This window comes from Microcaecilia unicolor, chromosome 1 (genome assembly GCF_901765095.1).
Source record: "Microcaecilia unicolor chromosome 1, aMicUni1.1, whole genome shotgun sequence".
Classification (NCBI taxonomy): Eukaryota; Metazoa; Chordata; class Amphibia; order Gymnophiona; family Siphonopidae; genus Microcaecilia; species Microcaecilia unicolor.
In genome coordinates, this window is record NC_044031.1 from 702,139,593 (window position 1) to 702,164,538 (window position 24,946).

At 46.2% G+C, this 24,946-nt stretch overlaps 1 protein-coding gene across 5 annotated transcripts in view; it reads right to left on the bottom strand.

Moving 5' to 3' along the window:
* The window catches only part of RNF111 (ring finger protein 111), a 272,738-nt gene that overhangs the window by 81,964 nt on the left and 165,828 nt on the right, over positions 1 to 24,946 (bottom strand). For 4 of the 5 annotated variants that reach the window (XM_030188739.1, XM_030188754.1, XM_030188746.1 and 1 more), the window contains exons 5-6: positions 9,479 to 9,664; positions 1,021 to 1,340 (exon numbers count right to left, since the gene is read on the bottom strand). In XM_030188739.1, coding sequence (XP_030044599.1) covers positions 1,021 to 1,340; positions 9,479 to 9,664 — 506 coding nt within the window. The remainder of the gene's footprint in view (positions 1 to 1,020; positions 1,341 to 9,478; positions 9,665 to 24,946) is intronic. The other variant, XM_030188758.1, reaches the window with a different exon arrangement.

Genomic DNA, 24,946 nt, shown 5'->3' on the forward strand with positions numbered 1-24,946 from the left:
CCTAAGTAAACAGGAAATAGCATCAGCGGGGGGCAGGACGTACAGAAAAAAAAGGTTCCAGGGAGGCTGCAGAAAGTGTGTGCTGATTGTTGCTGCAGCAAGACAACAGATTTGAAGCACCACGGAGCACAGGAATAAGCGGGAGAGGTGGGAGAGCTGACAACTCGCATTCGGGGAGGAGGGAGGGAGAAATGCAGCACGAGGAAAAAAAAAAAACGTCAGTGTCGCAGCCTGCGAACCTCAGGCGCCAGGTCTGAATTTTTAGTTGCTGTGGTGACCTGGCACCTGGGGTTTCTCAAGCCCAGCACTAATATACAGTAATTTTCTGGTATAACAAATATGTTAATCATTGATGGCTATACTACATTGTATTTCTGCTAACTCGCGGTGGTTCATTTATTTATGCTCTGCACTAGCTTCCTGAAACCTGCTTCTTATTCCCCATTCAGTTTTCCTATAGACAGTCCCAGTAACTTGGTTGGCTAAAGACAGAGAAAAAGCAGTGCTGACTGTTACTTCTTACTAGGCCCTCTGCAACACATTTAGACCAAAAGTATAGGAAATAGCTCCTACTATTAAAATTTAAGTAGTGGTGTAGCACTTTGTCTTATCAATGGAAAAAATACAACTAACAAAATATCTTGCGACCAACAGACAGTCTCTGCTCCAAAAACGGTGTTCCTCCAAAGATAGACCCAACTTCATGCTGGGAGAAACACCATTTTTGGAGCAGAAACAGTTCCAGGACTTACAAGTAACAAAATATCTTGTGACCAACAGTCAGTTACCAATCCTGGAGCTGTGAATTTTGGATCAGTTTGTTCTTGTTATCATGGAGGATTGATAATGACTCCTGAGACAGGCACTAGCTGAAACACAGTGCCATGTCGAGTCTTTCATTAAAAAAAAAAAAAAAAAAAAAAAAAGAGTCAATAAAGCATAGTTTAATCGCAAGTCCTGTTAGTTGAGTTTTCTTGTGCTTCCCACTCCTGTCTCTCTTGATAATCACAATATACATACCTGGTCATGGTAACTGGTGCCAGAACTGCTGTTTGCACCACAGGGTGCTGGCACTGGGGGAGGTCTTTCCACAGGGCAGTTAGAATCACTGAATGGAGGCGACAATGCAACAGTAGGGTGAGGAGTATGGTGATGGTGATGGTGGTGGTGTTGAAAGTGGTGGCTGTGTTGTTGAAAACAACTTGCATGAGGGTGTCCTAATACATGAGTCTGTGATGATCCGCCACAGGGAGAATGTTGAGGACAGCATGATGGCAGCCTTGGCATAGCAGGAGGGCCATTTTCCACTGCAGCACTAGAAGCAGTTCGCCTAACATCATCTTTAAAATAAAAAGAACCCAAACATGTAAGCAGGAAGGAAAAACAGACAAAAGTATGTGTAACTTACAACTATAATTTCTAAATGTATCCAAAATAAGACCATTTAAAAATTAAGTCTTAACTTCTGCATGTTAGGCAAAAAAATCAAAAGCCTGAAGGAAGCAAATGCAAGTCACAATTTAATCTCTGCAGCTTTCTATGAAAGAGAAGAGATAACTGTTACTTATCTTCCTTGTACATTGCACTATAAAACATTAGCTTTTAACGCTCACATCAATTTCAAGGGAATAATGTCACTATATTTCAAGGTGTCGTATGTGTTTTGTTTTAGAGGAATACCCCAGGATTTACAAAGCTCTGCAAAAGGGATCACAACCTAGAATACAAATGAAGATGATGCGTACATGAATTCCATGATCAGACTTGGGTCTTCTTCAGACTTTTAACGTCGTTATTTTATTAACGTACAATATATCATGTCATCAGATATGTAAATATGAAAACTTAGTTTACATACGATCCTTGTTCATACTACAAAGTGTTATGTTACAACATTCACATGCTTGTGATCTCCATGACTGGTAGACTCTTAAGGATCCATATATCAAAGTTCTAATTTACTTAGATCTGGTGTTTACAGGAATGCCTGAGGAGGATCTTTAAAAAACAAAACAAAAAAAAGCCTCTGCCCACTACTCTCTCTTCAAGATCAAATGCAAGCTAGACTCAGAAGGGAAAATTAGGTTCTTACCATAATAATTTTCTTTCCTTTAGTCATAGCAGATGAAGCCATTACGTATGGGTTGTGTCCATCAACCAGCAGGGGGAGATAGAGAGCACTCAATTTTTTCACAGTGCCTCATGGCCAGCTAGCTCCACTGCCTCTTCAGTATTTGAAGCTTCCAAAGCAGTATGGCAAACCGCAATGGGAATAACATGAACTTTCCTCACAGCGAACGATGGCCCCTTAACAAGGGCATAAACTCCAAAATAGGAGGGAATGAACTCATCCTCCTAGAGGGAATAAACTAGTCCTCCACTTTATATAAACGGAGGGAAAACTTGCATCCTCCTGGAGGGAATAAACTCATCCTCCCAAAACATGAACTGGAGGGAATGAACTCATCCTCCTATAACTGTAACAAGAATCCTGAAGACTGTTTTCCGACTCCCCAAGGAAGAAATATAACTTCAGGAAACAAGAACAGCACCTAAAATCAGAATCACTGCAATACAGACAATCATACAGGGAGGGCTCATGGCTTCATCTGCTATGACTAAAGGAAAGAAAATTATCATGGGAAGAACCTAATTTTCCCTTCCTTGTCATCAAGCAGATGAAGCCATTACGTATGGAATGTAACAAAGCAATCCCTAAATAGGGTGGGAACAAGCCACACCACGCGCTAGCACCTGTGCTCCAAAACGTGCATCCCTCCTGGCAGCCACATCCAGCCTGTAATGTCGGGCGAAAGAGAGCTTAGAAGCCCATGTTGCAGCACTGCAAATCTCATGAAGAGATAGTGCTCCAGTTTCCGCCCAGGATGAGCAAGTCGCTCTTCTGGAATGTGCCTTAAAGGCTTCAGGCGGAGCCCGGCCAGACAGCAGGTATGCTGAAAAGATAGCTTTTTGAGCCAACAAGCAATAGTGGCTTTAGACGCTGAAGACCCTCTGCGAGGACCTGCAAACAGCACAAAAAGATGATCAGAGGTCCTGAAAGAATTTGTAATTCGCAGATACTGCAACAGAGTCCTGCGCACATCCAAAAGGTGCAACTGCCCAAATTAATCTGGAAACTCCTCCTCAACAAAGGAGGGAAGAAAAACAGGCTGGTTTAGGTGAAACGCTGAAACCACCTTAGGCATGAAGGAAGGCACGGTCCGAACCGTGACCCCTGACTCTGAGAATTGCAGAAAAGGGTCTCTACAGGACCATCAAACATATAAATGGCAAGAGGCATACTCACTCGCAAATGCACAGTAGAGACCCTCTCTGTCCCACCCCCGCGTCAATACGTGATGACGGGGGCGTGACAGAGAGGGAACCTGCGCACCTGCGAGTGAGGGAACCTGCGCACCTGCGAGTGAGGGAACCGCCGTCGCTACCGCTCCCCCCACCCACCCGGAGTCGCCGCCGCCACCCACCCTCTACCCGGCCTGGGTACCTGGCTTCACTATTCAAACCGCCAGACAATGTTGCCAGGTAATCGGCCCCGAAACCCGCCCAAAAAGTTCACACCCTCAACCCCGCCCCCGCCGTCATCGACTCCGCCTCTTCCGTCATCGGTCCCGCCTCCTTCGTCATCGGCCCCACCTCCTCCGTCATCGGCCCCGCCCAAAACGACATCTAACACCGCCCAAATCACTAGCCCCACCCCCAGCGGCCCGAAAAACCACACAAACCACCGAAAAAACCCCCCAAAACCAGCCCAAAAAACCGTGACCCACAGCGGGCAAAAATTTCCCTCAGCGGGTCGCGGAAAACCGTCCACTTGGCAACCTTGCCGCCGGAACGCAGCACACAGCTCATCTGAGCTGCCGTTGGCCTTCCTTACCTGCCTGTGTCCTGCCCTCGCCAACGTTACGTCACAAGAGGACAGAACACACGCAGAGAAGAAGGAAGGCCAACGGCAGCTCAGATGAGCTGTGTGCTGCGTTATGACGGTTTGAATAGTGAAGCCAGGTACCCAGCCCGGGTGGAGGGGTGGCAGCGGCGGTGACTCTGGGGGGGAGGGGGCCTTTCAAACCCCCCCTTTCCTTTACTAGCCCGTTTTCATGGGCTCAACGGCTAGTCCTGCAAAAAGTCCAGAATCGGCGAGACAGGAGCCCGCAACGGAGAAAGCGCTCTTGAAACACACCAGACTTCAAACTGGCGTCAAATCCTGGCATAAGCCACAGAAGTGGAGCGCTTACGGGCCTGCAGGAGAGTGGAAATTACCTTATTTGAGTAGCCTCTCTCTCTCAATTGCGCCCTCTCAATCGCCATGCCATAAGACCAAAGCGGCAGACGTCCTCCATGGCCACCGGACCCAGTGACAACAGGTGCGGAACCAGAGGTAACGGAAAGGGAGCCTCCAACAGCATCTGTCGGAGGTCCGCATACCAAAGCCTCCTGGGCCAATCCGGGGCAATGAGCACCACTTCTCCTGGATGCAGCCGAATCCGCAGGAGCACTCGCCCTATCAAGGGCCACGGAGGGAAGACATACAGCAAGCCCAGGGGCCAGGGTTGAGCCAAGGCATCCAACCCGGCAGAGCAAGGATTCCTCCATCTGCTGAAGAAGCACAGGACTTTAGCATTGGAACTGGTCGCCATAAGATCCATCACTGGCTTGCCCCATTTGGCACATATCTGCAGGAATACACCATCTGCTAGTTCCCACTCCGCTGGATCGATCTGATGCCTGCTTAGATAGTCGGCTTGCACGTTGCTCTGACCTGCAATGTGAGCTGCTGATAGGGACTGTAGATGCAGCTCGGCCCAGTGGCAAATTTGTTCGGCCTGTGCGGCTAGAGCTCTGCACTGAGTGCCGCCTTGTCGATTTATGTAGGCCACTGCTGTCGTGTTGTCCGACATCACTCGGACAGCCAATCCTTCCAGGGTCACTTGAAAGGCCAGAAGAGCCAGAAAAACCACTTTCAACTCCAGGCGGTTGATAGACCACTCCGACTCATCGGGCGTCCACAGACTCTGGGCATGCTTCCCCTGGCAATGTGCACCCCAGCCCTTCAGGCTGGCATCTGTCACCACTAGGCACCAATCGGGGAGCACCAGCGGCGTTCCCCGCCACAACATGCTGTCCGAGAGCCACCACTCCATACTGAGGCAGGCCGCAGGGAGCCAAGAAAGTCTGCACTGATAATCCTAAGATACTGGAGACCATCGTTGAAGTAGAGAATACTATAGAGGTCTCAGAGGTGCGCTCTCGCCCAAGGCACCACTTCCAAGGTGGCCGTCATCGATCCCAACAGCTGGACAATGTCCCAAGCTCGCGGGCGGGGCACCCTCAGAAGCAGACGGACCTGATTCTGAAGCTTGCATCGCCTTTGCTCGGGAAGAAACACATAGCCTGAGGCTGTGTCGAACCTGGCCCCCAAATATTCTAGAGATTGCGAGGTGGTCAGGTAACTTTTGGCCATATTGACGACCCAGCCCAGAGATTGAAGGACTGAAACCAGTCTGGCTGTAGCTAGATGACTCTCTTTTTCTGAGTCTGCTCTGATGAGCCAGTCGTCTAGGTATGGGTGAACCCGGATACCCTCTCGCCTGAGAAAGGCAGCTACTACCACATTACCTTGGAGAAGGTTCGGGAAGCTGTGGCGAGGCCAAAACGCAAGGCCGGAAACTGGAAATGTTTTCCCAACACTGCAAACCGCAGAAACTTCTGGTGCGGGGGCCAAATTGGTATGTGCAAGTAAGCTTCTTTCAGGTCCAGAGACGTGAGAAACTCTCCTGGCTGTACCGCCACAATGACGGAGTGCAGGGTTTCCATGTGAAAATGCCGCACTCTTAAGGACTTGTTTAGTTCTTTTAAGCCCAGGATCGGGCGAAAAGACCCGCCTTTTCGTGGCACCACAAAGTAAATGGAGTAGCGGCCTAGACCTTGTTTGGTGGGAGGCACCGGGGTCACAGCCCCTATATCTAGCACAGACTGTGCAAAGTCTCCTCTACCGCCGCCCGTTTGGCGGCAGAACCGCATCGGGACTCCACAAACACGTCTCTTACCGGGGCATCGAATTCTATTCGGTATCCGTCTCTGATCAGGTCCAAGACCCATGATCTGCGGAGATTTTGGCCCACTCCTCGAAAAAGAGGGAAAGTCTTCCTCCGATGACAGGAAACGAAGAGGGGGCCGGCGCACCATCATTGAGAGGGTCGCCCCTGAACCGGCAGCTGTGGAACGTTTGTCCGAGCGAAAGGAGTTTCTCTGCTGAAATCGGGCACGCGAAGTGAACCCAGCAGCACGCCCCGGGCGGTACCTTCTAGCTTCACGGAAGCGAGGTCTGTAAGAGGAGCGGACCGCCTGACCCTTAGAGGAAGGCTTCGGCCAAGCGCTGAGGTTTGGAATCCCCCAGGCCTTTAACAATGTTTTCCAGCTCCTCACCAAACAGGAGAAGGCCTTGAAAGGGCAACTTCACCAACCTTTGCTTAGAGGCCATGTCCGCCGCCCAATGTCGTAGCCAAAGAGTGCGGCGAGCCGCCACTGCTACAGCCATTTGTTTAGCCGAAGCTCTGACCATATCATAAAGAGCGTCAGCCAAAAAGGACAAGGCCGACTCCATCTGCGGAGCCACTTCAGATAAGGTCTCCGCTCCATCACCGGGCTGTTCCACTGCCTGCTGTAACCAAGCCAGGCAGGCTCTAGCAGCATAACAACTGCATGCAGACCCCGAACAGTGAGACCTGCCAAATCATAGGATCACTTCAGAGCTGAATCAAGCCTGCGGTCTTGAATATCCTTCAGGGCAACACCTCCTTCAACTGGGAGAGTAGTTCTCTTTGTCACAGCCGTGACCAGGGCATCCACTTTAGGCACTGCAAAGCGAGACAAATGTTCCTCACTCAGAGGGTATAATTACCACATAGCCCTGGCAACCTTCAAAGGTCCCTCGGGGTCAGCCCATTGAGCCGAAATAAGCTCTTGGATGGAGTCATGCAAAGGAAAGGCTTGAGCAGGCTTTCTGGTACTAGCCATCCTTGGATTAACAGAGGAGGCTATGCCACTCCCAGGATCTTCAATCGAGAGGGCTTGTAAGGCATCTGAAATAAGCGCTGGCAGCTCCTCGCGGTGGAAAATCCTCACCGCAGACGGATCATCAAGCTCCTGTGGCAAGTCTGCACCCGACTCTAGCTCCTCAGCCCAAGAAGTTCTGCCAGACCCCTCAGAATACTCATAGCCCGACCACGGGGGGGGGGGGGGGGGGGGGGGGGGGGGGGGGGAGAGAGGGGTGCGCCACACTCAGAAGGGGAATTAGCCTTTCTGGGTTTATCACGAGGATAAGAAACAGGCAAAGCCAACTCCAAAAGGCCAGGATCCACCGGGGGGGAGGGGGGCAGGCAGAGGGTCCGAAGAACCCTGTGGAAGAGCTCTTTTAAGCATGTACGCCCTATGCAGCATTAAAACAAAATCAGGGGAGAAAACCGCTCCCTGACCGCCCGGATCCTGCCCAGGGCTATCAGCTCTATTATTAGCCTCACTCAGAGGACCCCCCCCCCCCCCCCCCGGATTCAGGGCTCTCCGTCGCAACAGAGGCCACGCCATGTGGAAAATTCAAAATGGCGTCCGCTGCCAGCTCAGAGCGCGAAAGATCGCCGCTCGCCATGCTCGGGCCGGCTCTACCGTCTGTACAGCACGAATTACAGAGCCCCGCTGCTGATTTGCGCTTGCCACATTTAGAACAGCGCTTTAGCCTCCGCAGCCATCGCCGAAAACGGCAGTAAAATTCAAAAATGGTGGTTCGCGCCAAAAACGTCCCGATCGCAGGTCCACCCCGAAGGAGTCAGAAAACACTCCTACCTCACTAGACCGAGTATCACAGCTCTGGTCCTGCAGAAGAATCTCAAGAAAAAAAACTCTTTCCCAAGATCGCTGTGCTAAAGCGCGACACGACTTTAATTATTTATTTTTTAACGCTGTGAGGAAAGCAGAGGCAAAAGAGGTAAATAAAAACACTCTGGAGGCTCAGATAAGTGGGAAAGGCAGGGAAAGGCAAACCAATGTGCCTGCATCCACTGAGTGGGAAAGGACAGGGAAAAGCAAGCTATTATGCCCACATCCACGGGGGCATGGGTAAGGCAGGGAAAGGGCTGACCTATGTGCCTTCAAAGTGAAGCTGCTATAAGCCTCTAACACCCCGGCTAACAACTGGCAAGCCAGGAGCCACCCTCCAGGCAGATTTTTGATGGAGCTCGAAGAAGCTGCAGCCACCCTGCTTGGGGAGATAGAGAATACTGAAGAGGCAGTGGAGCTAGCTGGCCATGAGGCACTGTGAAACAATTGAGTGCTCTCTATCGCCCCCTGCTGGTTGATGGACACAACCCATACGTAATGGCTTCATCTGCTTGATGACAAGGAATGATAGATGTAAATAACTTTTTTCTAATTCTAAACTGATCTATAAACTTCTCTTGCTAGTACAACTGCCTTTAACTTGATAGATTCAAAATACCAATCAAGTTAAAATGTTTCCCTCCTGGCAGATATGCAACATCAGAAATATCAGCTCAGTAGGTGCTTGATTACCTCCAATATTGAGAAAACTCCTTTCACTGTGTCCAAACAAGGTTCATTTGTGTTTAGTGTCCACCAATCACTTTGAAAAGCTGGCTTATGTACAGCACTAAAATACAATTCAATCCACCCCAAAATACATTATCTTTTTAATGAAAAGCAATTCTCTACAGATTGAGCACATTTATCTGCCTTCTAGCAACTTCATCCTAGTGAGACTACCAGAAAGCTGCAAGAACATTCAAGTTATTATTAAATCTGCAAAATGTCCTAGAGTTACTGCAAGCCAAGTTGACAATCAAGGAGAAAATAACTTCACTTCATTAAAAAAATTTCTTCCCCTTTTTTTTTTTAAATCAAAAACTTTTAAGAATTATCAAGTTCACATGTAAAGTAAACATTTTCCATTTCGATACAAGTCCAATACCAATTGTTCAACTTATTGACAAGCGAGAGACATTTAAAACCCCACCCCCATACTTTATACGGTGACACACTTTCAAGACATTCAAGAAAGCATGCAACAAGCACATAGGATCTCTAGGGGAGTAGAAAGGACAGACATATAGGATCTCTAAGGGAGTAGAAAGGATAGTAGCCGTTATGGATGGGCAGACTTGATAGGCCATATGGTCACTCACCCATCTTTTTCTCTTTTATATTTATGTTTACTTGCAGGATATGTTTAAGCTCAACAAATATTTAAATCACAATTATATGTCTTTAAGAGACTAATATTTTGTGGTACAATTCTTTTTTCCTGTGGTCTTTATAATTAAAAAACCCCAACATTCAGCACTAAGAATTATGAACGCTTAGTAATAAATCAAAATCAATCAGTGTTACTGTGACCAAGTTGGCCAGAGGAATGCCCTTCTAAAAATAAACCTTGCAAAAGTTGTCCTACCAGCTGCTGAAGTTCCAGCAGAGCTGGTGTGAGGAGCTGTAGAAGTCTCTGCCACAGTGGAAGAATGGCCATTGGAGGGGGCTGAAGCAGCATCAGAAGCCTGCCCCGAGGTAGATAAATTACTGGAAGCAGAACCAACGGATTGGGATTCCACTCTAGCAGAAGTAGTTGGCACTACTGCAGGATCTATATGAGAGAGCATCAATATTAAATAGAAGCAGATTAATCTCAAAGATGAAAACAAGCACACCACCAGAAGTATTTCATTGTACGGAACAGGCAAGCTGGTAATCAAGCCATAGGCGGTACTTATAGGCACAATGAGAGAAAGTGCCTTAAAAATCAAGTGCTTTCTTTTCTTTTGAGTTGTACATTAAAAAAAGTTTGTTCTCTACTTTTGACATGAACTGCCCCTACTCATTCAACTACAAGTCTTCTAGTAGAACCCTGATACATGAATCCTTGCGGTCTCCATGCTGTAGCTATCAAATATCCCTCTTCATGCTCATCCTTAGGTATTCTTAATAGTTCCCACATGCTTATACTGTAACTGCTGTGATGTGTGACCGTATCCTCTTCTTGCTTGTGAGTTATTTGTATAACGACACCTAGTCTGTGTTAAGTGAAGCATCAATACATATGCTAAGTCTGCTACTCACACTGCACTATATCTGAAATCACACACAGCACACAGGAATACATAGGTTTATACTGTTTTCCTACAAACACAGATTTTGTGTAATATCAAGTTTCCACTTTTATGTAAACAAAGTCTAATGCTCAGATTAATGAGCCATTCACCAGTGGCATGCTAGGGTGTCAGTGCCCAGGAAGAGTGAATCCTGGTTTCAAGGGTAACGTATATATGCCCCATCATTCCAGTCAGGATTCTAAAATTGTCTTATCTGTACATTGTGCAACACTTCTACGATCTGAGTTATCAGAGAATGGATGAAATTATGCAGCACCGGCTTTACGTTACGTGGTCTCATTCAATTCAAAAACACACCTCTCTGTGTTGAGTTTTTTTCCATTACTTTTCACTGTATAAATAAAAATTGTTTTAACTGTTCAAAAAAACTATTTAAAAATGGTTCACCAAAATGGTACCAATTGTACAATGTCACAGCATCAAAGGTGTTGAAATCCTTAGATGTCAACAGTGAGCACTTCATGAGGTATTAACCAATAGCCAGGCAACTGTAACAATGCCCAATTACATCATAAATGTGCCCTGGCCTTGATGAGATTTGAACATATGGTTAAGCGTTCAGGAAACTACAAATTTCAGGGATAAAAAATTAAACACAATCCAACTTTTAATCCTTTGGAATAGGACTGCATTTCTGAAGAACGCTGTGAAAACTGTAAGGCCGTTCAGAGCTATTTTGCACTCTATTTTATATTCTCTAATTTGTAAAATGTCAATTTGTATTTATCATTTCATTACTCTTTATTCTTTAATTTATTTAGGGCTGTATTTTGATTAAAATTTGTAATCGCGATTAGTCATGTCACTGTAGCTCCTTGTGACTCTGAGCAATGGAGGGATAAGTGCCTAACCCCCAGTCACAAAGAGCGTGATTAATTGCAATTAAAATTTTAATCCAATTGCAACTCTACTTTGGAACATTCTACAAGTACAAACAAAACACACCAGGGTGCCCTCTATAAGTAGATACACTTCTGCAGTGCTGAGGCTATCCTTCTGACTTCTCACTACACATCTAGGTAAGATGGCATCAGAACCTTTCAATGCATTACTAGCCTTGTGTTTTTATTTACTTATCTTGTACTGTGCTTTTCATTATGAAGTGTAACATATATGAAATATTAAATTGAATAGGGAAGATGGAAAGGTTTATGGTGACCCTTATTAAAAGATAGTGCTCGAACTGTCCCTAGAAAATCAGAGTATCCCGAAAAAGTCATCCTGCCGTACTAACATTTGATGTCATTTACAGCATCCGTCAAGAAATTTCACAATACATTCTAGACTTTACAAATAATTTACTGATAATGTACGCTGTCTCATCTGTAAGGATATACTATAGCATGTTTGATGTTATAAGTACATCATAGATAAAACAAACAGGAGGTAAAAACCCTCACGAAACCGTGAGATGTGGAGAAAAAAGTGAGGAAATGGAATGAGGATACCAAATATGTTTATTCACATAAAAAATGACGAAATTTTCATAAAAAATGACCCGACACGGCCGTGTTTCGGCCCAAAAGGCCTGCCTCAGGAGTCTTTAAAACCTTTGGAGAGTGCGGCTTGAAGTATGTGCTCCAAAGTGAATGATAAAACAAAATTCTCTTGGGTCTCCTCTGCAAAAACAACGTTGTTTTTGCAGAGGAGACCCAAGAGAATTTTGTTTTATCATTCACTTTGGAGCACATACTTCAAGCCGCACTCTCCAAAGGTTTTAAAGACCCCTGAGGCCGAAACACGGCCGTGACGGGTCATTTTTTATGAAAATTTTGTCATTTTTTATGTGAATAAACATATTTGGTATCCTCATTCCATTGCCTCACTTTTTTCTCCACATAAGTACATCATAGACAAACCAGGTAGGTAATGCCATAATCATTCCAAGTGAGGCAGCAGATGCAGGTGACAGACAACAATGAGCAGTCAACCAAACTAGCTTTGGATACCATCTGCTTCAAATACCATCTAGACTAATTTTTTTTCGGCATTCTCTTGCAATGAAAATATTCACTTTCATCGCAGACACTATCTTTAGAAAACTGGCACAATTGGAAAACGAGAACAAACTAAACTCTCAAGTTGACCCTCCTGCTGCCTTTGAAAAAAATTAAAGCAATACCCAGCTTCATTATTTGCTGTATTTCATAAAGACTCTGTGGTGAACTTATTTCATATACAGCAAGCAGCAAGTATATGTTTTGAGAATATGAAAGACAGGTGCAAGTTTATAGTGAATGAAAGCAAGCATTCATACAAAAAAAAAAAAAAAAAAGTTTTTCATACCTGTTAATAGAGGGCGACTGAAACCAGTCACGGCACCCATCTTGAGATTGGAGCCAACATGGGCAGGAACACTCAATCCCCAGTCACTACTTCCCTTGTTAGCTCCAATGTAAAAATGACTGCTGCGACCTCCAGAGGCAGTCTTTTGAGACTGCTGCTAGAGATCACGGCATCCACTTTGGCAGTGGGAAGGACAGCTAGGGGACCCACCAGTTTCAGATCCAGTCAAAAACGCATCAGCATTAGCACCAAAGCCAAAACTCTGTTGCCCTCTTAATTTGCTTCCCATGAGTTTCATGTTTGAATACAGGATTCTGCATAAGCAAATTTCTCTATTACTCAAGGTGTGCTGCAGGGTTCTGTCCTGTCGGCAGTCCTCTTCAACTTGTTCATAGTCTCTCTTGGTACTGTACTTCAAGAACTACTTGTTTCCTACAGAATGTATGCACATTGTGTACAGTTTTTTTTTTTCCCTTTTGGAAAAAATATGTCTGATTCTGGGTCTAAGTTGTTGGAAGTTTTGGATAATATCATGGAATGGATGTTGCAACATAAATTTGTCACTGAATGTGTCAAAAACTGAGATTATGCTTGATGAAAGAACTTTAGATTCAGGTTTACCCATGACTTTTCTATATTGTGGGGGTGAACGTTATCGTTGAACCACTTATTTGAAGCCTTGGTGTTATGCTAGATGCTAATTTAATCATGCAAAAGCAAGTAGATCAAGTCATTTCTGCAGCTTTTTTTTCCAATCTCGATTACTGAGCAAGTTGAAGGGGATGTGCCACTGTCAGATTTCTAGACAACTGTGCAGAACCTGGTTCTGACAAAAATTGATTACTTTAACTCTTTATATTTGGTTATGTCATGATCCAGATTCCAGGCTCTGCAGATTGTACAGAATGAGGCAGCATGGTTAATTTCTGGAGGGTCAGGATCAGCACATATCACTCCAATGCTTAAAAAAAAAAAAAGCTCCAATGGTTGCCTGTTACATATCAAATTATGTTCTTGCTTTGATACATCAACCCGTATATGGGAAGAACCTGTATATTTTAGTAATGTTTTAATTATGTATTGCCTGAGGTGATCATTGAGATCTTAAAGACTGAAGCAGTTGTGTTTACCTTCTCCTCTGATGTATCATGTTGAAACGAAAGCATGTGCTTTCTCTGTTGCTGGGCATTCTTGCTGGGATCATCTTTCTGGTCATCTAATACCATGCAACAGTTCAATCGACACAAAGATCCATTTTTTAAAGGCCTTTCTAAAGGAATAAAGGATACTGAAGTGACTGTGATGTGAGTCTTTGCACTGTCTGTGGAGGGACTTACATCATTTAGATTTTGTTTTGATTGTACTTTAAATTGTTGACTGTTTTTTTTGTTTATATGTTTTGTTACCCACTTTGGGTTAAGGCGGGATACAAATGAAAAAAAAATTAAATATACCACTGAAACACAATGAGTTGTGCTCTTTTCCTACCCATGTAAGATGCGAGCCACCTCTAGTGCATCCTTGACCCCATGCACAAAGTCTTTAAAGGCCACCCGACCGCTAAATGGGCCCTGAAATAGACAAAGTCTGTTCAACAAACAAAGATATTTGGACACCTCCAGATGCCAGAACAAGACCGGACGAACATTCAATCCAAGAAGCTTCTGCCAGGACACGAAACATCTTAGCTCCAGAAGACTGAAAAAACCACTCACTACCTGATACATGTGGAATGGAAACCATCTTCAGAGGGCTGAAACCAAAACTGGCCACTGGGGACCAGTTCAGTCAGGTCCCTGCATAAACCAAGCTCCTACTCCTTATCCCCCCCCCCCCCCCATGCACAGGAACCCCCATTTACTTCCTCCCCCTCTCAATTGCTGCACTCAAAAAAAGACAAATTGGGAGTCCTGCAGAACAGAGCTTGAAGAACCAACATGCTCTTGGCAGTTAGCCTCCAAAAAACAACATTACTGGAGAGAAATCTGAGGGCTAAGTTAAGATCCCACAGTGGAAAAACAAAAAACATCAGGGTCTCCCCACTGATGACCCTCATATGAGTGACACACAAGATTCACTTGTGCAGTGCATGAACTCCTTTGATCCTCAAAAGCAGAAGAAAACCTCCTGAAACAATGGTCTAAGAGCAGAGCCCGCTCCAAGTTCTGTTTTCAAACAATCCAGAAGCTCAGGTACTCCTAATCACTAATGGGACTACTACCACTCTGTGCACCTGTGTCTCCAGGCATGCCAGACCCTGATGTATATCAAGGAAATCAACCACCTGTGCGCCTTCAGAAGACGAACATCAGGAAGCCCTAGTTCCAGTGGCACACCTTCCAAGAGATAGGGCATAAGCCAAGGAGAACTGGCTTCTCTATGACCACAGGAACCTGAACCAGAAGCTTCTAGCCCCACAGGAGTGGAAGAAGAGCCCCAGCAGCAGGAAGACCAGATTTGCACACCATGGACAATGGCCCAGTCCAGAGCGGAATGGATGCCTTACAGCCTTCCAAAATATCCTACCTATCCAGGGCACAGTACCTACAGATGTTCCTGGAGAGGCCAGGGCTGAATTGGATCACCTAGTCCCTTCATTCCAAACTTGTGCTTGCAACTGAAGAACTGGGAACACTGGATCTTTTGCAAGTTGGCATCAAGGCAAAAAGTGGGGCAGACACCAACGCTCCATCACAAACCCAGAAGACAAGAGCTCAATTCCCACTCTCCCAGATCCAGAGCACTCCAACTGATAAAGTCTGACATTCTGTGCACCTATTAAGCAGATTGTCAACAAGTAAAGCAACTCAGACTGAATGCTGAATCAGCTGCTCCAGTCCGTCTATTCCAACTTGTTCCAGTTCATCTGCTCCAGCCTTCCCCAGCATGTTCCAACTCGTTGTTCCAGCTTACTCCAGCTTGTTCCAGTCCGTCCATCCCAGCCTACCCAGCTTGTTCCAGCCTGCTCCAACTTGTTCCAGTCCGTCTGTTCCAACTTGTTCCAGTCCATCCGTTCCTGCATGACCCAGCTTGTGCCAGTCCGTCCGTTCCAGCGTGTTCCAACCCATCTATCTCAGAGTATCCTGTTGTTCTGTCGTCTTCTGGTCCAACTCGTCACAGTCCATCTGTTCCTGCCTGCCCCGGCTTGCTCCAGCCTGTCCGTCTGTTCATCCTGACACAGTCCATCTGTTCCTGCTTGTTCCAGCTTGTCCCGGCTTGCTCCTGTCCATCTATCCCAGCTTGTTCCTGACCGCTTGTTCCAGCTGCTACCTGCCTGCCTGTTAACACATCGAGTAACCTGCCTGCCCGCTTGTGAGCCTCTCAGTCATTGACTTACCTACCTGCTAGCTTGTCAGCCATTGACTTACCTACTCGCCAGTCCAAGACCCAGCTTTCCAGCTCTATCTATATGCTTAACACCTCAGTCACTACATAGTCACCTGTTAACACCTGTTAACTGCTTAACACCTCAGTCACTACATAGTCACCTGTTATACCTCAGTCACTTATGGCCCTGTCCACGTTCTCTTCCTTGCCCTGTCCCTTCCTAATCTTCTTCCCCCCCCCCCCCCCCCCCCCCCCCACTGTCTACCACTAGAACTCGCTGCCCTCCCGCCCTGCCCGCCATGGCAATACCCTATTCACCCTCATCCCCCACCACCTCACCATCCCTCTTGTCCCCCTCCTCCTTCCTAGCTCTTAACATTCAACACTTCCTTCCTGCCATTAACCCATCCCCATTCCTCCTAAGTTCACCCCGTCTTCGTCGCCTTCTCCGCTCGACCTCCCCCACACTCCTCCGCATTCTCTTGCTCCTCCTCCTGCTATCCGTGGGAGACATTAACCCTAATCCAGGTCTCCATCACCTGTCCCCGTCCTATCCATGCGAACGATTCCGGGATGTCTCCAATCTCGTCTCTATTCCCCTCCTCCCCCCCTCTCCCCTCCCCTTCTCATGTGCCTTGTGGAATGCCCACTCAGTCTGCAACAAACTGCCCTTCACCCACGATCTCTTCATCTCTCACTCCCTTCAACTACTCGCCCTAACCGAAACCTGGATCTCCCCAGAAGACTCGGCCTCAGTCGCGGCCCTCTGCCATGGAGGTTCTCTCTTCTCCCACACTCCCCGCCCAGCTGGCCACGGCGGAGGCGTTGGGCTACTACTCTCGCCCTCCTGTAGTTTCCAACACCTCCCCCTACCGCAGTCTCACTGCTTCTCTTCCTTTGAAGCCCACTCCATCCGGCTATTCTATCCGCTGCCATTCAGAGTCGCAGTCATCTACCGCTCCCCTGATAAATCCTTCTCTTCCTTCCTCACCGACTTTGATGCTTGGTTTTCCGTCTTTCTTGAACCCTCATCTCCGTCCCTCATTCTCAGAGACTTTAACATACACATTGATGACCCATCCCGACCCTAACGCTTCTAAGTTCCTCACACTAACATCCTCCAACCTCCAGCTGTGCTCTACCACCCCTACTCAACGTGACGGCCATTGTCTTGACCTTGTCCTCTCCTCCTCCAGCTCACCCTCCAATTTCCACGCTTCTGCTCTCCCTCTCTCCGATCATCACCTGATCACATTTACACTTCTTCACCCCCCCCCCCCCCCCCGCCCAACTTTAACCACTACCTCCAGGAATCTCCAGGCTATTGACCCCCCCCCCCCCCACTTTATCCTCTAGTATCTCTAATCTCCTCCCCTCCATCATGTCCTCCGCGACTGTAGACAAAGCGGTCTCCGCTTACAATGCCGCTCTCTCCTCTGCTTTGGACACCCTCACTCCATCCACCTCCCGTCCCTCAAAGTGTACTAATCCCCAGCCTTGGCTGGCCCCTTGCATCCGTTACCTTCGCTCCTGCACCCCGATCCGCTGAACGCCTCTGGAGGAAATCTCATACCCATTCAGACTTCCTTCACTACAAATTCATGCTATCCTCCTTCCATTCCTCCCTATTCCTTGCAAAACAGGACTATTACACCCAATTGACCAATTCTCTCAGCTCCAACCTTCGTTGTCTCTTCACCACCCTTAACTCCCTCCTCAAAGTGCCCCCCGCTCCCACTCCCCCTTCACTCTCTCCTCAATCACTGGCTGACTACTTCCGCGACAAGGTGCAAAAGATCAACCTTGAGTTCACTACCAAGCCACCACCTCCTCTTCAGCCTGTAGCCCCATCCAACAACCAACCATGGTCTCTTTCTCCTCCTTTCCTGAGATCACCAAGGATGAAACCTCCCGCCTTCTTTCCTCCTCGAAATGCACCACCTGTTCCTCCGATCCCATCCCCACCAACTTACTTAACACCATCTCCCATACTGTCACCCCCTCCATCTGTTGCATCCTTAACCTCTCTCTCTCCTCTGCAACTGTCCCTGACACCTTCAAGCACGGCGTAGTCACACCTCTCCTAAAAAAACCTTCACTTGACCCTACCTGCCTCTCCAACTACCGCCCCATCTCTCTCCTACCCTTCCTCTCCAAAATACTTGAGCGCGCCGTTCACAGTCGCTGCCTTGATTTTCTCTCCTCTCATGCCATCCTCGAACCATTTCAATCCAGTTTTCGCCCTCTACAGTCGACAGAAACAGCACCCTCTAAAGTCTGCAACGACCTGCTCCTCGCCAAATCCAAAGGCCACTATTCCATCCTAATCCTCCTCGATCTATCCGCGGCGTTTGACACTGTCAATCATGATTTACTTCTTGCCACACTGACCTCTTTTGGGTTCCAAGGTTCTGTCCTCTCCTGGTTCTCCTCTTATCTCTCCCACCGCACCTTCAGGGTACACTCTCATGGATCTTCCTCCACTCCCATCCCACTATCTGTTGAAGTTCCCCAGGGATCTGTCCTTGGACCCCTTCTCTTCTCAATCTACACCTCTTCCCTAGGATCACTGATCTCATCTCATGGTTTTCAGTATCATCTTTATGCTGATGACATCCAGCTATATCTCTCCTCACCAGACATCACCGCGGAGACCCAGGCCAAGGTATCGGCATGACATTGCTGCATGGATGTCCAACCGCCACCTGAAGCTGAACATGTCCAAGACCGAGCTCCTCGTCTTTCCACCTAAACCCACTTCTCCTCTTCCTCCACTCTCTATCTCAGTTGATAACACCCTCATCCTCCCCGTCCCATCTGCCTGCAACCTCGGAGTCATCTTCGACTCCTCCCTCTCTGCACATATCCAACAGACTGCCAAAACCTGTCGCTTCTTCCTCTTCAACATCAGCACAATTCGCCCTTTCCTTTCTGAGCACACCACACGAACTCTCGTCCACGCTCTCATTACCTCTCGCCTTGACTACTGCAACTTACTCCTCACCGGCCTCCCACTTAGCCATCTATCCCCCCTTCAATCCGTTCAGAACGCTGCCGCACGTCTTATATTCCGCCAGAACCGATATACTCATATCACTTCACTGGCTTCCGATCAGATACCGCATACAATTCAAGCTTCTCCTCCTTACCTACAAATGCACCCGGTCTGCGGCTCCTCACTACCCTCATCTCCCCCTATGTTCCCACCCGTAACCTCCGCTCACAGGACAAATCCCTCCTCTCAGTACCCTTCTCCACCACTGCCAACTCCAGGCTCCGCTCATTCTGCCTTGCCTCACCCTATGCCTGGAACAATCTTCCTCAACCCCTACGCCAAGCCCCCTCCCTACCCATCTTCAAATCTCTGCTTAAAACTCACCTCTTCAATGCTGCTTTCGGCACCTAACCTTTCGAGAAATATAGTATGCCCCATCACATCGACTCTACACTTGTCTTTTAGATTGTACCTTTGTCTCTAGATTTACACCTGTCTTTTAGATTGTAAGCTCCTTGAGCAGGGACTGTCCTTCCATGTTAAATTGTACAGCGCTGCGTAACCCTAGTAGCGCTTTAGAAATGTTAAGTAGTAGTAGTAGCTGGATTCCATAGCAACTATTGCCATCTGTATGCTTCCCTGCTTGTGGAAGTGAGCCACAGACATGACATTGCCTCCAATAGAAACCAACACCCCTGGCACAATGCCCCATTCAGTGGGGTCCCCAACCCTGGAGATGTGCTATGCAGACAATACAGTCCACCCAAGGAGAACATCCATTAGACAAAGGCGGAGATCACACCCACCCAAAAGCTAAAAGGACAAGGCGTTAGGAGCGGAAGGTGAACCTCAACATCATAGGACTGCAGAGCCCAGCAAGTCAATTACGCCTTCTGAGGTAGATGCACATGAGATATTGCTCATGGGAGCGCTTCAAGGGTTTCTGCCATGGAGAATAATTCCAATTGCAAAGGGATATTTGTGCACACCATCCACATTCCTGAGACAGGAATTTGTGCATTCTTTTCTCCATGAAGCTTATCAAATTACACCCTCATGCCTTCCCAGATGTTGACAGGGCCTTGGAAAGGACTCAGAGGCAGACAATCAGAAGCAAACACAGACGCTAGAGGCCAATAGCACCATACTAGCGCCCATGTTTGTTCCCGCCTGATGAGCACTGCAGGTGAGCACATGTAATGTGCTCGCTGGCTCTAAACGCTAATTGCATGCAAATACATGCAAACAAGGGTCTCCTGCATTCCTCCCTCATGATCAGTGGGTGGCATCAAACCAGGGCGCTCCTAGTGCTGCAAACCCTACACCAGCTTGGAGCTAGCATTAAGGTTTGCCAGTGAAGGAGGAATGAAGGAGACCCACTGAAGAGGTTTGATAGTTCTGGGATTTTCTCAGTGTGTGGCGGTGGCTAAGAAAGTAAATAGAATGTTAGGTATTAGGAAAGGAATGGAAAACAAAAATGAGAATGTTATAATGCCTTTGTATTGCTCCAAACGCATCTTGAATATTGTGTTCAATTCTGGTCACTGCATCTCAAAAAAAGATATAGTGGAATTAGACAAGGTACATAGAAGGGCGATGAAAACAATAAAGGGGATGGGACGACTTCCCTATGAGGAAAGGCTAAAGCGACTAGGGCTCTTCAGCTTGCAGAAAAGACTTCTGAGGGGAGATATGGCAGATGTCTATAAAATAATGAGTGGAGTGGGAAGGGAAGATGTGAATCGATTGTTTACTCTTTCCAAAAATATTAGGACTAAGGGGCATGGAATGAAGCTACAAAGTAGTAAATTTAAAACAAATCAGATAAAATTTTTCTTACATAAGTACATAAGTATTGCCATACTGGGAAAGACCAAAGGTCCATCAAGCCCAGCATCCTGTTTCCAACAGTGGCCAATCCAGGTCACAAATACCTGGCAAAATCCCAAAAAAGTACAAAACATTTTATACTGCTTATCCCAGAAAAAGTGGATTTTCCCCAAGTCCATTAACGGTCTATGGACTTTTTCTTTAGGAAGCCGTCCAACCCTTTTTTAAATTCCACTAAGCTAACTGCCTTTACCACTTTATCTGGCAATGAATTCCAGAGTTTAATTACACGTTGAGTGAAGAAAAATTTTCTCTGATTCGTTTTAGATTTACTACATTGTAGCTTTTTCTTAGCCGCCGCAGCACACTGAGCAGAAGGTTTCAACGTATCATCGACAACGACACCTAGATACCTTTCTTAGTTCGTGATTAACATAGAACCTCGCATGACGTAGCTATAATTCGGGTTCCTCTTTCCCACATGCATCACTTTACACTAGCTCACATTAAACGTCATCTGCCATTTGGATGCCCAGTCTCCCAGTCTCATAAGGTCCTCTTGTAATTTTTCACAATCCTCCTGCGATTTAACGACTTTGAATAACTTTGTGTTATCAGCAAATTTAATTACCTCACTAGTTACTCCCATCTCTAGGCCATTTATAAATATGTTAAAAAGCAGAGGTCCCAGCACAGAACCCTGGGGAACCCCACTAACTACCCTTCTCCATTGAGAATACTGACCATTTAACCCTACTCTCCGTTTTCTATCTTTTAACCAGTTTTTAATCTACAACAGAACACTACCTCCTATCCAATGACCCTCCAATTTCCTCGGGAGTGTTTCAAACGCCTCCTGAAAATCCAGACACACAATATCAACCGGCCCTCCTTTATCCACATATTCACCCCTTCAAAGAAATGTTGGCTTTGTCTCATTAATCCATGCATTTGAATATGCTCTATAAATTTTTCTGTTTAAAAGTCTCTACCATTTTGCTAGGCACTGACATCAGGCTCACCGGCCTATAATTTCCTGGATCACCTCTGGAACCCTTTTTAAAAATTGGCGTTACATTGGCCACCCTCCAACCTTCCGGTAACACGCTTGATTTTAAGGATAAATTACATATTACTAATAGCTCCGCAAGTTCATTTTTCAGTTCTATCAGCACTCTGGGATGAATACCATCCGGTCGAAGAGATTTGCTACTCTTCAATTTGTAGAACTGCACCATTACATCCTCTAGGTTTATAGAGATTTCATTCAGTTTCTCCGACTCGTCAGCTTTGAATATCATTTCTGGCACCAGTATCTCTCCCAAATCTTCCTCAGTGAAGACCGAAGCAAAGAATTCATTTAATCTCTCCTCTATGGCTTTGTCCCCACCACCCCTTTTACCCCTCGGTCATCTAGAGATCCAACTGATTCTTTTGCCGGCTTCCTGTTTAATATATCTAAAAAAAATTTTACAATCCTTTTTTTCAAAGTCACTCTTTGCCTTCCTTATCAGCACTTTGCATTTGACTTGACATTCCTTATGCTGTTTATTATGTTCAGTCAGTTCCTTCCATTTTCTGACGGATTTTCTTTTAGCTATAATAGCATCCTTCACCTCACTTTTTAACCATGCCAGCTGTCGTTTGGTCTCTCAGCTTCCTTTTTTAATACGCGGAATATATTTGGCATGGGCTTCCAGGATGGTGTTTTTGAACAGCATCCATGCACGACGTAAATTTTTGACCCTTGCAGCCGCTCCTCTAATTTTTTTTTCACCATTCTTCTTGTTTTATCATAGTCTCCTTTTTTAAAGTTAAATGCCAACGTATTGGATTTCTTGAGTATACCTACTTCAAAGCTAGTATCAAATCTGATCATATTATTTTGATCACGTATCAAACGGCCCCAGCACCATTACCTCCCACACCAGATCATGCGCTCCACTAAGGACTAGGTCTAGAATTTTTCCTTCTCTCGTCGGCTCCTGTACCAGCTGCTCCATAAAGCAGTCCTTAATGTCGTCAAGGAATTTTACCTCTGTAGTGTGCTCTGATGTTACACTTACCCAGTCAATATCGAGGTAATTGAAATCACCCATTATTATTGTGTTGCCCAGTTTGTTTGCTTCCCTAATTTCCTTTAACATTTCTACATCCATCTGTTCATCCTGGCCAGGCAGACGGTAGTACACTCCTATCATTATCCTTTTCCCCTTTACACATGGAATTTCAATCCATAGTGATTCCAAAAAGTGTTTTGTTTCCTGCAGAATTTTCAATCTATTTGATTCAAGGCTCTCCTTAACATACAATGCTACCTCTCTACCAATTCGATCCACCCTATCACTACGATATAATTTGTACCCCGGTATGAGAGTGTCCCACTGGTTATCCTCCTACCACAAGGTCTCAGAGATGCCTATTAGAATATATTGACTAAATAAAAAATTACATACAACTCTTTCATTTTATTTCTGAGGCTTCTGGCATATAGACATTTCTAACTATATGTTTGTTGTTCCTATTTACATCATGCTCAGTACTTACATAGTAACATAGTAGATGATGGCAGAAAACGACCTGCACGGTCCATCCAGTCTGCCCAACAAGATAAACTCACATGTGCTACTTTTTGTGTATACCTTACCTTGATTTGTACCTGTCCTTTTCAGGGCACAGACCGCATAAGTCTGCCCAGCACTATCCCCGCCTCCCAACCACCGGCTCTGGCACAGACCGTATAAGTCTGCCCAGCACCATCTCCACCTCCCGCCACCGGCTCTGCCACCCAATCTTGGTTAAGCTCCTTAGGATCCATTCCTTCTGAACAGGATTCCTTTATGTTTATCCCACAAATGTTTGAATTCAGTTACCGTTTTCATTTCCACCACCTCCCGCGGGAGGGCATTCCAAACATCCACTACTCTCTCCGTGAAAAAAATGAAACTAACCACTCCTAAACTACCCAAGTGCTTCAAAAACCTCTCACACGACCTTAACTATCACCTTTCCATTTAAATCCTCATCTACCTTCAGCTTATTACCGACTATTTAAAATCATGTAATGACTATATCATAACACTCTGTAAGCCACATTGAGCCTGCAAAAATGTGGGATAATGTGGGGTACAAATGCAATAAATAATAAATAATAATAATAATACTTCCTGACATTTTTCTTGAGTCTGCCCCCCTTCAATCTCATTTCATGTCCTCTCGTTCTATCGCCTTCGCATCTCCGGAAAAGGTTCGTTTGCAGATTAATACCTTTCAAATATTTGAACGTCTGTATCATATCACCCCTGTTTCTCCTTTCCTCCAGAGTATACATGTTCAGGTCCGCAAGTCTCTCCTCATACGTCTTGTAAAGCAAATCCCATACCATTCTCGTAGCTTTTCTTTGCACCGCTTCAATTCTTTTTACATCCTTAACAAGATATGGCCTCCAAAACTGAACACAATACTCCAGGTGGGGCCTCACCAACGACATATACAGGGGCATCAACACCCTCTTTCTTCTGCTGGTCACACCTCTCTCTATTCAGCCTAACAACCTTCTAGCTACGGCCACCGCCTTGTCACACTGTTTCGTCGCCTTCAAATCCTCAGATACTATCACCCCAAGATCCCTCTCCCCATCCGTACCTATCAGACTCTCCCCGCCTAACACATACGTCTCCCGTGGATTTCTACTCCCTAACCCCTCTTCCCCCCACTGGCTCCGCCACCCAATTTCGGCTAAGCTCCTGAGGATCCATTCCTTCTGCATAGGATTCCTTTATGTATATCCCACGCATGTTTGAATTCCATTACTGTTTTCATCTCAATCATGTTGCATGCCATAGACTGCAGTTCGTCTCTGGTTCCTCTCCACTTTTTCACACCGAAGAATTCTCTGTGAATCCGGTCTGTTTCCATACCTCCACATATGCACCAGCCTTTCCATAATGTAACATTATGATGGCCGACAAGTAAGGAGCTCCAGAACGAGCAGCTCCGAGAGCCCTACCATCTCTATGCTGATGACTCCCAAATCTACCTTTCTAACCCTGATATCTCACCTTGCATCCAAACCAAAGTTTCAGCGTGCTTGTCTGACATTGCTGTCTGGATGTCTCAACGCCACCTGAAATTAAATATGACCAAAACCGAGCTTCTCATTTTCCCCCCCAAACCCACCTCCCCGCTCCTCCCGTTTTCTATTTCTGTTGATGGCTCTCTCATTCTCCCTGTCTCCTCAGCTCGAAACCTTGGGGTCATCTTTGACTCTTCTCTCTCCTTCTCTGCTCATATCCAGCAGATTGCCAAGACCTGTCGT